Source organism: Oryzias melastigma, linkage group LG4 (genome assembly GCF_002922805.2).
Source record: "Oryzias melastigma strain HK-1 linkage group LG4, ASM292280v2, whole genome shotgun sequence".
NCBI lineage: Eukaryota > Metazoa > Chordata > Actinopteri > Beloniformes > Adrianichthyidae > Oryzias > Oryzias melastigma.
The window spans coordinates 17048364-17064163 of record NC_050515.1 but is presented as its reverse complement, the minus strand read 5'-3'; the positions used below and the strand labels follow the sequence as shown (position 1 = coordinate 17064163).

Below are 15800 nucleotides of genomic sequence, written 5' to 3'. Positions count from 1 at the left end.
TCGGAGCGAACCGAAACTCAGTTTGATTGGAAATGAACCAAGACCACCTCAAACGATGGGTCTGAGAGCAGTTTCTGGTCCCAGACCAGGTTTTGCTTGGAAAAGTTGTTCTGGATTATCGGCGGGAAACAAACTCTGGTTCACTTTAGCAAATCAAATGTGTTCCATCTGAATACACTCTTAGTTCATCATATCATAGATCTCACTGAAGAAAGCTATCAGCTATTATCAGACACAGGTATAAAATATCATAGAAACTGACTCTTTTCTTTAACTTTTTTTCATTTTTAGGTTAAAAAAGTGCCTCCATGCCAGTAAACGCCTGTAACTGGTTTGAAAGTTAGCGTAAAGGGACACAGGAATGCATGCTTGTTACACATAAGGAGTCTTGGGATACCGACTAACTGTGTGTGACTTAATGATGGTTTTAGAAACCAGTGTTTCAGCTTTGCGCATCAATATTTTGTGACATCGCCAAATCTGACCAAAATATATAAAGAAATCTAAGCATCAAAGTAAAAATAACAATAATAAGATTTTTTTAACTGACAGTTAAGGTCCAAAATCATTTAACCTGACATGGCACTTACTGTCATTGCTCGTCTTTAGACACATGTAACCCAGACCGACAGCAGTTTAGAGCTAAACTATGCAAACAAGGTTGATGCACCAATGTCTCTAATAAAGTTTCCCTGAAAAATATTACCTTCTCAAAGTTTTAGAAGTAACTTTGTGTTGGTAGTTATGATTATGAAGAAAACTTTATCCTTATCATGTGCTTTTGTGAGTCTTTGATGTATTTTCTTTGATTCTTCAAATATTAATACCACTGTGGAGTTTTCTGAACTCACAACTTTCATACATCAAAAACCATCTGACGCAGAGGACTCAAATTAGCCCTCATCTGCTGTTTATGTAACTACCTAAAATGTCCTTTTGCGTACATTTACATCACAATGAGAAAAAAAAAAAACTTCAAAATTGGATTGAAAAACGGAGGTCTGATTCATGGGAAAAAGGTGCATCACATGTCTAACGAACGTGTTCGAGGATGATGTTTTTAAAGCCACCAGGGTTCACTACTGTGGGAGTTTTAACATACCAGCTATTATAATTACAGTTTGAAAGACACTCGTAAAAGTTATTTGTCCTCCACGTGCGGGGGGCAGAATGATTTCAGGTCACACTATCACAGCTTGATTCTACTTTTAGATTGTTTTTTTTTTTTCTTTTTGTTTTGAAGTGGTAAAGCACCTTTTTACCACGTTTTTTGTTTTTTGCATTCGAAGTTCTAGGTCTTTCTGCAATTCAGAATTTTACCTAAAAAAACATTTTAAAATAACTGAATTAAGATGAGGTCTGAATTTAGCTTAAAGAAGCGAGTTTGACTCAAAGATTCAGTCAGTGGTTAAAAATAAGCATCTGAATTTACTTAGTTGTGTCTCCGAGTCAGATTTTCAAAAATAATGACAACTTTTGACAGAAAAGTAATCATTGCTAGTATAAGGGAGGGAAAAAGAGCAAAGCACAGTGAATCTTTAAACATTACAATATTATGCATTCAGTGTGTAGAAGTAAGGTAAAAGTGATCCTACATCTTTGCTCAAATCAATGTCAGAGAGGGACATGAAAAGAGTTGAGAGTAAGTAATAAAAGTGAGATGATCTTATCTTTGATTCTATAGCTTTAAAAATACCTTAGACAAACACCATCCTTCAGTCTCCTCAGACGATGGCTTTAGCAAGACGAGAGCCTCCAGCTCCCATACAGTGATAGTGGGTTTAAATGAAAACTGTCCTGGTTTCAGAACCTGCAGATGACCATCATGAATGACATCATGAATAGGTCAAAAGGTTGTTATTTGCAGGATTTACTTGGTTCATTCATCTGTTCAAAGCTGGATATGGCTTTGTGTGGAGTCGTAACTTTCAAAGTATGTAGCTTGATTTTTCTAGGCATGAGGTCACTTTGTACAAGGCAAGTTTATTTGTATAGCACATTTTGTGTACAAGGACAATTCAATGTGCATTATATAAAACATTGAAATAACAATCAAAAGAGATATTAGAGGAGTGATCAGTAAAAAAAAGAAAGTTTAAAAGAACTGAGATTAAAGTAGGCTGCAAATGTAATTTTTTGAATAAAAACTAGTCAGATGCAGCAGAGAACAGGTGGGTCTTTAACCTATAGTTAGATACTGATCTAAGGCTTTGTAGAAACCTATTTGAGATCTGTAGAGCATAGAAGCTGAATGGAGCTTCTCCCTGTTTGGGTTTGACTCTGGGATTCCAAATTCTTCCCCTACGGTTTCTCCCTACCCCTACATTTAGCCCTCCAAATGGAGAGTTAGGGAAAAATAGCATCTTCAAATTCGGACCTTACCATCCCTCGATGACGTCATTAATAGTCACCGGTCGTCTATATTCGCGCATATCTGCCAGCACTTGGAAAATACATAGCAATGTCAGTTTTATTACTTTAAAAAGTCATGCTAAAGCAAAAAGTAAATACTTACATTTAAATGGTAAATGGCGTATACTTGTATAGCGCTTTCTACCCTCCTTCGAGGGCCCAAAGTCTTCACAGTCACAGACCCATTCACACATTCGCACACTGGTGGTGGCTCTGCTGCCGAATACTGGCGCCAACCTCCCACCAGAGGCAATTTGGGGTTCAGTGTCTTGCCCAAGGACACTTCAACACATGGGCGGGCAAGGCGGGAGTCGAACCCGCTCGCTTCCGATCAGGAGTCGACCACCCTACCGCTGCACCACGGCCATATAAACTTCTGTGCTCCAGAGCACACCACGGGAACAACAATTACTTCAAATGCCCCTTCAATTGAAGGGGAGAAGATGAAGGGGTAGGGGAAGAATTCTGGCTAAGAAAGCTTTATAAACCAGCAACAGAACTTTAGTTTATCTGTTGGCAGATAGTCAACCAGTGGAAAGATGTCAGAACTGGACAAATGTAGTCTATTCTTTTTTTTCCTTGCGAGAACCCAAGTAGTGGAGCTCTAAATAAGTTGTAGTTATCTGATAGATTTTTTTTGTAGTCTTGTAAAAACACTGTTGTAGAAGTCAAGTCGACCAAAGATGAACGTATAAACTGGTGCAGCTTTTAAATATAGTTAAGTCCCGTCTCCACTACATACTCCCTGTAACATCCCATGGAAAGCTGCTCCAAAAATACATTGATTATACCATGATCCAGGCATTGTGAGTGTTTTTATTCTTGTCAGTGTTTGTGATGTGGTAGAATATACAAAGTATTGACTCCTTGTCACCTGTGACACTCTTTGTCAAGTCCAATATGTGAGTGCCTGGGGTCAAGGCAGATTGAGTTGAAAATGATGATTCAAGATACACAAATGTATGTACAACCAATAATCAGAGATGAGGACGCAGAGACATTTGTCGAGATTTTGGCTCATGACCTCTGTCTAGTAATGCATTCAGTTTTCAGGACATGCTGAAGAGACTATATCTCTCAGCTGGCCTTGGGTTCCCCCTGGCAGAAGTCACAGGTCAATGATTTGTCCCCCCTCTGGTCACCAATGGGAGCCATCTCCAGATTATTAACACACTGCATCTCCCAGCTGCCCCAACGCACAGTCTCTGGATGCCACTCACCTGACTCTCACTGACAATCACCCAAATGAGTCTGAAGCAGCGCACAGAGGCTCACTCAGTGCGAAGTATTGTTTGTCCCACTCTGCCTGCAAACTGAGCATCGTCTCTTGACCTGTCTTTTCGTGATCATAATCCTGGTTCTCAAACGACTGTTTGCCGCCTGCCCTGACCCATGGCTGAACTACAACTACATTTGCCTGCTCTCTTGATATTGTTATGCCAGCGCCTGACCTCTGCCTCCCCGACCCTGCTTTAGTGTTATGGACTTTTAGCTGTGTTTGACTCCTCTCATCATGTCTGTGCAAATAAACCTGCTGTACGTGGAACCAGTTGTCTACTCGTTTGTGACAGTAGAAGTAGAAGAAGTTTTTCGGTGGAAAAAGAGATTAGTCTGCTATCCTTAGAAAATTGATGGACAGATGGACTCTTTGTCTTCCTTAGACTCCATTGGGAGTTTGGTGAAGTCATTCCTAACATTTTTTATACAGAGAATACTTCATAAAGCATTATTTTTACCCCTGCCAGCACTTAGGTCACCACAGAAAGATGAAAGATATTTTAGGAACAAGAGATCATCTCTATCAGCAGTTTCATGACTTCATATTACTACCTGTCACTTTGATCACGAGGATGACAGTGCTTTGAGGAGCATTGAGACAACAACATAATTAGGGATGGAGTATTTATAACATTTTACTTCAGAGGATTTTTATAGATCAAAAGTAAAACTAACATGGGAGGCACTGAGAGAAAAAGCAACAACTTTGAACCTGCCAACATGTCACAATTAAAAAGTGGCTGTTTAATCACTCTGTGGTTTGTTGAGCTCTTTAAAAAGCATTTTCTACATTTTTTCATCAGCTCTTGATTAACCATTATTTCTATAAAGAAATACTCAGGAATTCAGTTTTAAGCTTAATTTTCTTTATTTATGTCCTCCATCATGAAAAAAATGTTACAAGAACATGTTTAAAACACCAAGAACACTCATTTTTGAAGAGTGGGTCTTAAATAAGCTCCCCCAGTTTTGTTTTGTTGGTCCAAGAGTGTCATTATCTTTTCTGTTGCTCCTCCCTAAAAATTATTTTACTTATTTTGAAGAAGAAAGAGGTCTTTCTGTAGTGACAAGTAAAAATGAACAAAACATCAGCACTATCTACATGAATGTGTGTTTGGATCATCATTTTATATCTTCCCAAGTTAAGTTTTGTACCAGACTGTAAGATTTCATTGTCAGTTGTTGATCTTAGTCTGAATCATAAGGAAGCTTCCCGAAGGAAACCGTTTTCCTCGGGTCTCATGTCTGCAGGCTAGACATTCTGACACGTAAACACTGTGTTTTTGGGCTGCTAAGATTACCCAGCGTGCCTCGAGAGAAATTGATAATGATGTTTCCTCTTCCATTTAGGAGAGTTCCTTCATGTCAAAGCGGTCACACTATCTGATAGCAGAGCCAGAAGCCGTCTCCTCACAGTGTGACAGCTGTTTGGGTTCTCTAACAGGTCTATTACAGACTTGACCTCTTCGTGGCCTCTATCACGATGAAAACTGACTGCTTTTTTAGCTGATGAACGGAGCTCCAAGCATGAAGTCCGTGTGCTTAAGGAAGGATGACAGTGACCTGATACTGAATCTGTTTACGTATTCCTACTCTACTCGCTTCTGATTACCTGGGTCGGGTGGATTTGGAGAACTTGGAGTAACTGAGCAGCTGCTTGAAGTAGAGAATCTGCACAGTAAGCATAAAGGTGGAGCAGTGCAGATGTGTTCAGAGATGTTTTCTCCTGGGAGTAGCAGCTTAAGTAATAGTTGAATTCAACCAAAAATGGAACATTTTATCCTCTCTTTTCTTGTCTCAGGTGATAAACGCCATTGAGCAGGACTTCAGGCTGCCCGCTCCCATGGACTGTCCAGTTGTGCTGCACCAGCTGATGCTGGACTGCTGGCAGAAGGACAGGAACGCACGGCCAAAGTTCCCCGATATTGTCAGCATGCTGGACAAAATGATCCGCAACCCTGCGTCGCTCAAAGCCGGATCCAACAACATGCCCCCTGGGTGAGCAGAGATACAAACCCATTTACATCCACAAGCATCTTTTCTCCGTCCCACTCATCAGCTTTACACACTGCTGGTAATATTCCCTCTTCCCCCTCATATCTGCTTTCTGCAGCCCTCCTCATCATCCCTTATTAGACCGGGGAGCTCCAGACCTGAGCAGGGTGAGCTCAGTGGAGGACTGGCTGGCTGCTCTGAAGATGACACAGTACAGAGACTCCTTCATCGGGTCGGGCTTCACGTCTTTGCCTCTCGTCACACAAATTACTGCTGAGTAAGTCTTTCTCCAAAGAGACTTGTTTTGTTTTTGTCACATCCTTTCACTTTGCTAGAAAATATTAGCAGTGAACTTTTAGAAGCAGTTGTTATATCACAAGGGAAGAAAACAGTGAAACTAAAAGATAGACTTAAAAAAGTATATTTTGAGTATGTTTGAGACTCCGTTGATCTTGGAAGATCACAGTGAAAGGGTCAAGAGGTCATGCATGGAAAACAAAAGTCAGATATAGTTATAGAAGAAACATTTCCTGACATCAATGGCCAGAACTGGAAGTGCTCGATGGGAATCAGAAAAAAACTTTATTTTAACTGACAAGCCTAACAGTTATGTTTTTTTTTCTTCAGTTTTTAAGCCTAAATAAAAGTTTTGGGGGATTTTTTGTATAACTTTCTTTTCCTTGCAATAATGTCAAGGGCTATCCTGTCTGCAGCCAACATTTCCACTTTAAAGCACGGTAGAGGAGAGGTAGTAATTAGAGTTTTGCAGTTATTTAATCATAAAACATACCTGGTTTACTTTGGCTTATTAATTTTTTACATTTGATGCTATAGACCACTATTCCTCTGAAATCTGAAAAGTAATTCTCAAATGTTTTGGCATGTATAGGATTAACTGTCTTTTATCTTTCTGATTCAGTTTCACTTTTTAAATGTGTGAAAGTCAACTTGTGTTTTGAAAAAGTATCAGAGTGAACGGGAAAATAATTTTAAAAATGTCTGCTCAACTTGAACTGCAAATTAAATTCAGTATTTTTGTCCTAAAGCACTGAAAGAGCCCGGCTCAGGCTCCATGCTTCAGTTAGCTTGTAAGGAAATCAGGGGTTGAAGACAGTTGCTCGGCTTTCAAAAAACTGAGCAGCCACTTTCCACTAGCTGATCCACAGATGGTGGATGGAGGCTGCTCATCCCTGCTTAAATGGCTGTACCGGGTTATATTCTTCAGATAAATTTAGCCAAAGGGATTAATTAGAGGTGTTTTAAAATTGCACCAGTGTGAAGGAAGCGTATAAAAGGAGTGTGAGCCACTGAACCTTGCTGAAGATGCTTTACATGCAATATGAACAAGTACCTTGGGGGACGGGGGGGAGGGGGTGTGCAGTCTACCTGCACTCACGTTTCTCGGGTTTTTAATCCGTTCTCTGCATGATAAATTCACTGTGGCATGTGTGTGTAATTAGATTTTAAAACTGCTGCCCATGTTGCAGAATGTTCCAGCTAATACAAAGCAGCGCGAATGACATTAGGGGGAGGAATGTTTTTTTTTTTTTTTTCTCATTCCAATTTAGCATGGAGTTCCTGCGATGTCCTAATAGATTATATCGAATTATTCATTTATTACTCCTTATTTAAATATGCTCTGGAGGCATCGCTTTATAGAATTTGTTTTCCAGACCATCCATCTGTTTACATGTGCTCAAATTAAAAAAAGAAAAAAACACTTTTACTAAATTTTTTATATTGTTTTTCTAGGGATCTGCAGCGGATCGGAGTGGCCCTCGCTGGACATCAGAAGAAAATACTGACCAGTGTTCAGTCAATGAGGCACCACACCGATGATCAGTCTCCCACTGAGTCGGTTTAACCACGTTTGAGATAATCACGCCAGTCTGTGAGGGAGCATATTTCTGTTCAAGTCACTGAAGCTCACCTGCATTTCCTGCTTTATGGGATCAACATTTGTCACTTTTTTTAAGTCTGAATCAAAAGAAAGTAAAACAAACAGAAGCAAGTGACTGTTTTGAAAGACAAAAACATCCATCATCTCCAAAAGAATCCCTCAGAATCAGCTTTTAAGATGACTCCAATCACAGATCTCTGCAGGCAGTTTCTACCAAACTAGCTTGCTTTTTGGAAGACAGGGTGTGTTCTCAATGAAGGATAAATCACATAAATATATAAATAAAAACAAAACAGAAAAAAATGACACAAATGGGACCACAAGCCTGGATAAAAGGTCTTTCAAACTGTTTGTGGAGACAGGAACAGCAGCTGGCCTTGTTATCTGCAGCATGTCATGTTGTGACTTCTCCATCGTGTTTAAATGGGACCTTTTTTTGAACCTCTCTTCATGTTGAAGAGTCTGTAAATATGATATTGGAAGAAAATTTCCACTTTGCTCAATGGTTCTGATTTTAGCAAATGTTCTGTCTGTTTTTACGAGAGTATTTGTGATCTTTTTGGTGGTTTTCTTTGCTCATGGCTTAAACAAATCAAGTGTACACTTTGCAGTATTAAGAGAGAAAGCAGCTTAAGACATTGTCTGAATTGCAACATTGGTGGTCTCCAGCCAGCACAACCAGAAAATCTCTGAAAAAGGTATTGTCATCCAATGTTCTAGTGATTTGGCAGCAAAATCCGTGAGCTGGGAGCCAGTCGATGCATAAATACAGTGCATGAACCAACCCAGAATCCATTGCTCATGTTCAGTCCACACACAGAGAGCAAATCTCATTTCTGCCTAAAGTGTATGGCTGCCGTCCAGATGGCAATCATCACTCTGCTGCGGGCTGTCTGGCAGGCTCCTTTGTATTCTCTCTCTTTTTATTTTTTTATTTTATTTTATTCACTGGCTCCTGAACGTTCCTGTGTTGACTGTCTCATTTCCAAAATGACATCTCTGATTATTACTGCAGTGTCTGTCTGCAGATGAAAACTGGGTGAAGGGACCTGCTTTCTTGTTGAATTGTGGACACAAACTTTTTAAAAAAGCACCTGACAGATTTACAAGACTGATTGCTAACTATAATTCAGAAAAGGAAAAAACAAATTGACAGCTTGTTGAATAGTTCATAGTTGAACCCAATCCCTCTTATCTTGCACGCACAAATGTATCCTTTCCAGTTGCTCCCACTGAAAATTGTCCTTTTATTTGTCGTCTGGCTCCAAGAGGACAGACGGTGACAGTTGTTTGCTTTCTCTGATGCACAGCTCTGACACGTCCCACCAAACTGTGTGTTTGTGTTCGTTTCGCAGCGCTGCTCGGCAGTGCGGGAACACCCCAAAGGCTTTTTTTTTCCTATCAAAATTTTATTTATGAACACTGTGACATTGAGAGGTCTGCGGCGGTCTTACAGCTCTGAACATTTCAGTTTCCACTTTGTCGTAGAAACTCTGCCCTGGTGGTGCAGGTCTGGTTGCATGTGTTGCTCAGCATTGGTTGTTTATTGAACATTTTGTTGTAATTAATATATTCAGGAAACAGACTTTGACAGGGCTCAGAGATTTTAATAAAGAATTGGTAAATTTGATTAAAATCAGGCATTTAATTGTGACAAAGATAAAAGCAATATCTTCATCAAATAACTTAAATTTGAACTTTGAAGAGTTATTTAGTGATAAAAACAGTGAATGGAGTAAAGACACTAAAGAAAGTACGGGATAGTTTCACAACATATATTGAACTCTGAGATTAGAAGCAGGAGAGAGAGCATGATGAGCCCGCCCATTGTTGCAGGAAAGGCAGAAGGATTGGCTAGAACTTCAAAGTACTGAACGGAGTTGAAGTGATTGACATGTCCTACGACAAATAGGTTAAACTATGCAGCAAAATGCGTAGCCGATTCCAACAGCTTCTTTATGTTTTGGTAGAACCGAATGAGTCATAACGATTCCTACATGGAAACGATTTTCGGTGCCCATCCCTACTTCCAGCTAATGATGATTTTAATGTTGTTTGGTCGCCATCTTGCCTCCAACCAGGTCCCTCTCTTATTCCAATGTTTACTTGGGCATGTCTGCCACCCACAGTTGGAATACGCTTGATGTAAAATGTCAAAGCGGTGCAAATCTCTTAATCTGGGCACAAAATGGAAACAGTTTGGTTCATTGCTAGCATCCTTGCAATGATGGATATGGATGACCGTAATGTCAGACGAGTGGTCTGGCTCTTTATCTTTATTTAAAAAACAAACCCAGACGCCGTCAGCCTCGTCACTATATCTGGGTTTACTAGATTACCAAATCCATATGCCACTGCCAAATCGATGTCCCTGATTGGTCAAAGTTCTATCAGGTTTAACTGGCAGTGCCAGAGATTTTGTTAATAAAACCAGAAAACAATCATAAAAACTTGTGTAGCTAGATCTGAATGAAAGAGTTTTGACCACAGAAGATTAATAACATAGACTTGTCATTGGAAGTGGCCGCTTAAATGTGCGTTGCCAAGGGTGGTGTGAAAGGAGCTTGACAGTTAGCACGATTATGCACCAAACCCACATAAATGCTTTTGCAGCTAAATTTTAGAAAATGCTAGAAATATTTTCCTGAAGAGTCAGACAAAATAATTAAGGCCTTTGGGTAAAAAAATATTCATAATTCTTCTCTGTTGGTTTTCTTACAGAACAGAAATAAAAATACTAGCATGTTAAGCTAGCTCAGATCTATGCTACACATAGAATTGTTTTTTATTACTAATTTGGTTTCTAATTAGATTCTGTCTTTAGAGTTTGCATTTGGAAATGTGAGTCTTTTCCGATCCACGACCTATACACTCAAACACTAAACTCAAGTGTTAGCTGCTAAAAAAAAAAAAAAAAAAAACTTCCCGGGTGGCTTTTATTCGTGTTCCTTGGACAAAAATTTGATTAGGCACTTGGCACCGCTAATGGCACTTTGTTAATCGGACCGAAGGAAGTTTACTTGTGATGGACAGCACAAGACAGATGGTTCACCCTTCTACCTGCCAAGTGGAAGTTTTTTTTGCCCTTTTTCTAAACACTTTCAAGCAACCAACACCCAGATGGCTTCTTGTAACAAACCATCTGGTGTGTCACTTTAGTTCAGTACTACAAACCGGTGTACTTGACTCAGCGGCTGCTGCTAGACTCCAGCAGAATGCTAAAAATGGCAGCGTGGTCAGCTTTGTGCTTGAGAGTAGGACCGTAAAGTCAGTACTTTCCAACCTGTTACCGTGCGGGCGCCGCTTCAGCTGCGTGCAGACCGAGCCTGATTACTACTTTGGAGCATTACAGAAGAGTTTAATAAACACTCTGCATATTGACTGGCTCGAGTATGAAGAGGCAATTCAACACTTTAATTTCCCAGCAGTGCTTCCCGTCATTGCTGTTGCATTGTTGTGCGTCTTGGCATGTTGCTGCCACTTGGAATAATGTTAAAGCATTGGCAGAAAAGTTCTGTGTGCATTTTTTTGTGTGTTTGTACACAAAAAGCACCAGAAAGTCATTTTTATTACAGAAAATGAGAAAAATGTGGGGATTTTAAATATATTTTAAAGTCTATGTTATTTTTCTTTTTTTTGTTAATTTTGTCCCAAAATTCTACTTAGCTGGTGTGAGTCCTTGTGTGGGACCAAAACTAATCTCCTTTGTAAAAAATCTGCATTTTAACACACTAGCTCTGAGTGAGCAGAGTTAGGACCAGAATAAAAAAATATATATTTTGGTTCATTTTTGAATGACACAAATGGCTGCTTCAGACCAAGACTCCATGAGCAGTTCTGCTGGTTTGACAGCAAAACCTGTCTCTCACCACAGACGTTTAAAGCTGCGAACACACTGGTCATGCATTCAAGAACGCGCTGAAAACAGGTCTTTGAACTCACTTTTAGCATACGGTGTTCACACTGGACTGTCGCTAGCTGATACTAGTGAATGTACTCACAGTTGAAAAAGGTTTGGTGCTAAATGTTGAAGAGGTTTTGTGAAAAAGCGTAAATATAGAGCCTGAAAACAGACTAAAAAACGTGTGTAACGACGAGTGAGTGCTAGAGTTTTGAACGCGGAAGCCCAAAATGCACTTTTAGCCACGTTCACGTAGACTTTTCAATGACAGTGATCGCTGGAACCATAGACCGTAAAAAACAAGGTGTTGACAAATATCTTACCTCCAACCTTCCGGAAATCAGGCCAAATCTGTCTTCATTGCTTCCTGATTCTGGCACCGCCATTTTGAAACCCGTCTTTAGTGATTGGTCCGAGTCGGTCTGAGTCACATTTTTAGGGGAACTACAGTCGCCAATCATGAGTGACGATGTGTACCACATGATTTATAGAGGCATCGGATTGGTCAGTTTATAACTTGAATCACTTGCAATAAAGAAATAATATCGTGAAAAAAAAATGGGATTAGACAGAATATGTTGAGAAGAATGTATCAGAATAAGAATGGCTATTCTGACAAATAAAATGACAGTAATAACTGTTGATTTCTCAATAGAAGTAGGAACCGGCAGGTACTTCCTATTTGGAACCCAAAAGGGAAGGGTTGAACTGTCCAGTGTTTTTCTAAGTTTCCAGGCCCAGGTTGAACAAAGACAAACACTATGTTCACAACAGGCATGTCATGTGCATTCAAGAACATGCACTGAACCTGCGGTGTTCACACCAGCAGCGGCAGAAAAGGTGTTTTGAAAAGTTTCCCGTCCACACATCACTACCAAATCCTTGTCCCTAATTGGTCACAGTTCAGCTGTTTCGTATTTTGGCAGTCAAAAGTTCAACTGGTTGAACTTCCAGTGTGTGATCAATTAATTTGTTTTAAAGTCTAAGATGCACGTGTAGGTGTATTTACATTACACTTTTCATCAGAAGTGCACATAAAGTTCCCACATTTCCGAGCCTTGTGTGAATTCAGATTTTCAGACCAGCACCGGAGACAGTATAAGAGAACAACAAATCCGGCCCTGAAATGAGAAGTGACTTTCTCCTGAGCTTTAATGGAAGGATCTTTTTTTCTTAATTACAAGCAGATCCCACAGCTTTAAGTGTGGGGCTGGAAATGATAGCAGGTGAGGGATGACAAGTGAAAAAGTTAAAGGGAGCCGAAAGGACAAAGATGAAAAGAAGAGAGCGGGAAAGAAGCTGGAGGTGGAGGAGGAGGAGGAGGAGGAGCGGCAGGCAAAGCTCTACTTGTGTTTGAATAAAAATGAGGCTGGGAGTGGAGAGATTACTCTTTCTTTTTGTCTTTCACCCTCTGCTCTACCCAGCTTCTTCTTCCTGTGCCCAAAAACCTCTCTGAATAACTCGCTCTGCTTCCAGTCCACATTTCCACAGTCTGCTTTGAACTCATAGCTGTTCTATTTTCAATGCACCCTTCACACTCAGCGTTTTGTGCCCTCTTAGACTTTTATTGGAGATTTTTTTTTTTTTAAAAAGCCCCTGCAGTACTTTGTTTTGCAGTTTTCAGAGGTGTTAAAGCACTCGTTACCTACTTTTCTCTGCACATCCTATCAGATTTGATCAAATGGACCAGTCTGCTGTAAAAACACTGTTTTGTTATTGATTTTTTTTTTCTTTAACATTCATTGCTCAGAAAAAAAGAAGCTCCTGACTTTGTTTGCCCCTTATCTTCTGGCTGTTTTCATCTGAAATTCCTCTGCAACTGTTGGATGGAATACCTTGAAATTTGGATCCTGTTCCCCCTCTGGAGGCTGTAATAACTGCAGCTTTCATCATAACTGTATCAAACTGTTTCTGCTCTGGTCTGCAACTGTGTTAAACACCAACTATAGCATTCTAGTACAACCTCTCAAAGCCAAAAGCCGTGCTATTAAAAAAAATGTAATGATGCCAAAACTGTGAATATACCCCTTATTCTCCCAAATTGAACCAATATTTCTTTTTTTTTTTTTTTTTAAAAAAAAAAGATTTTGAGCTTCCTATTTGTGTTTTGTCCAACATCTGATCCAAAATTTTCTGTCTGCTTGCATTTTTTGCAGATTGGTTCAAGTTGCTTGCCATCAATTTTCAACACTTTTTAATGTTTTTCTTTGTGAAAAAAGAAAGAAAAAAATGGCTTATTAACCAGCTTCCTTTCTCTGTTTACCTTCAATACTGTTATAAATGTTCAATGCTCACAGAGGTGGAGCATCCGATGTATGATAAGACTTTAACATCACGCACATCCATGTGTGCCTGTGTAAAATAATGTGTGTGTGCTGTTCTGTGTACAGTGAAACGTTTGTACATCGTGTGTGGGGGTTTGTAGCTGTAAACTTTCTGACATTTACAATGCACTGTTTGTCAAATAAAGAAGACCAATAAAATGGAACTGAGTTAGTAATTGAGTCTACTGGTGGTTAAAAGCATTGCTTCCTGCCAAATAATTTATAAAAGTAAACCTAATTATTGTAAAATAAATTAATAAACGAATAAAGGGGCGGTACAAAGCATTTTACAACTCCTTTAGGGTACCAACGTGCTTCACAATACAGTAAAGACAAAAGAGTCGACAAATTAAGAAGAAAAAATAGAATAAAATTAAAAAATATATATAAAAAAAGACAAAATGAGAATGCCAAAAAAAACAAGAAACAATAAACTGAAATGCTAATGACTATTGAGTATTAAACACCATTCTAAAAAAGTTACTTTTAATTAATAATTTAAAACTGTTAAGATGTGTTATCATGTGCAATTCTGCAAAGTAAACTAGGGAAGGAACATAAAAGAGCTTTGAAAACAAAATTAAAATGGAGCCAGTGAGGAATTTATTCCCCGACTTCGCACATCCCAGAAAGAGTCATTAATATTTGGCTACGTCAGGCTTTCTGGAAAACTATAAATGTTTGAGTTTAGACACACACTGCAATTGTTACACTCTGTTACCTTACAAACTTACAAACTTAAACCAGCTCCACAGCAGAGAGGACAAAGTTGTGGCCCTCACAAGAAAAAGTTTGGGGGCCTTTGGTGTAGGGTAGTGGAGTTGCCAGCAACATCTGTGCTTTTGGAAATAGGACTTTGACTTAAAGACCCACTCCAATGAAAATTGTGTTTTAGGTGTTATATAAAAGAATTTAAGATTAAAACACTGTTTCTGAGTATTTCTTAATGCAAATCGCGATGAAGCAGGTGAAAACCTACAATTTGAAAGCTCAGGTTTGTGATTCAGCAACTACCATGGGCGGGCCCAAGTCACTCTTCTCCGCTACAATTCTGATACATCCACTTGCAAGCAAACAAAATTTACCTGGTCTGAGCTGCCGTTCGGCTCAAAACTGTACAAAGTTGGATAGCTCTGATATTGGTTCCCATTTTTTTTCTTTTTTTTTTTTTTTTTTGATACACTAATGTTGGATTTGTGAGGTGCTAAAAACTAGTGGTAGAGAGTGTAAACAAAGGAATGCTACCACACCAACAGTTTGATCCACAAACCAGAACTGAATTTCTAATAATCTCCCGCTGCCCTGCAGAAACTATGTCTTAAAAACAACACTAGCTTTTTGATTTTGATTAAAAACTACATAATCAGAATAAAAAATAAAAAAAAACACTGGCAACAATTTCACAATAGAAAAAATAGATAGAGTTGAACTTTAAAGCAAGGTAGAGATTTACAATTTTACAATAAATCATTTTGACCTCAAAACTAGGTTAAATATTATACTTATTTCAATATTGATATTTTCTTTGTTTGTTAGAAAACAATCAAAACTTTACGATCCTTTGCATGCTTGAAACACCACCTAATGTGGTGCAGGCAGTATCTTTGCCCAGAAAGAATGCAAGAAAAGCATCAAGTAAAAAGTACATTTTTTAATGGTTATCACAATACAATTCAGTTTGAATCAAACTGTGACATTCCCTATAGTTTATATGCTATTGTGTAAAGAATGAAACTTCTACGTAAATGGTTGAACAGAAAAAAAAATAAAATAAAAAAAAGCCTCCAGCAGACGCAGACTCAGTAATGACAGACATCTGCATGACCAGCGGGGGTCAGAGAGGACGGAACAGAGATAAACAAAAGCATCTGAGCTTTTGTGAGAGGACAAAAGAAAGACAAGTTTGTAACCGCAATCATGACGTGTGTATTTATGGACAATACAGCAGACTGGGCTGTAGTTTGCAGCGAGGAAGGTGAGAATAATGCCC

At 39.1% G+C, this 15800-nt stretch overlaps 1 protein-coding gene across 2 annotated transcripts in view; it reads left to right on the top strand.

The window, feature by feature from the left end:
• LOC112150448 (ephrin type-B receptor 1) overlaps window positions 1-15186 on the top strand; it is a 99131-nt gene extending 83945 nt beyond the window's left edge. For both annotated transcript variants that reach the window (XM_024278793.2, XM_036211573.1), the window contains 3 exons: window positions 5492-5688; window positions 5804-5962; window positions 7438-15186. In XM_024278793.2, the coding sequence (XP_024134561.1) occupies window positions 5492-5688; window positions 5804-5962; window positions 7438-7549 (468 nt within the window). In that variant the 3' untranslated portion in view covers window positions 7550-15186. The remainder of the gene's footprint in view (window positions 1-5491; window positions 5689-5803; window positions 5963-7437) is intronic.
• The last annotated feature ends 614 nt before the right edge of the window (window positions 15187-15800 follow it).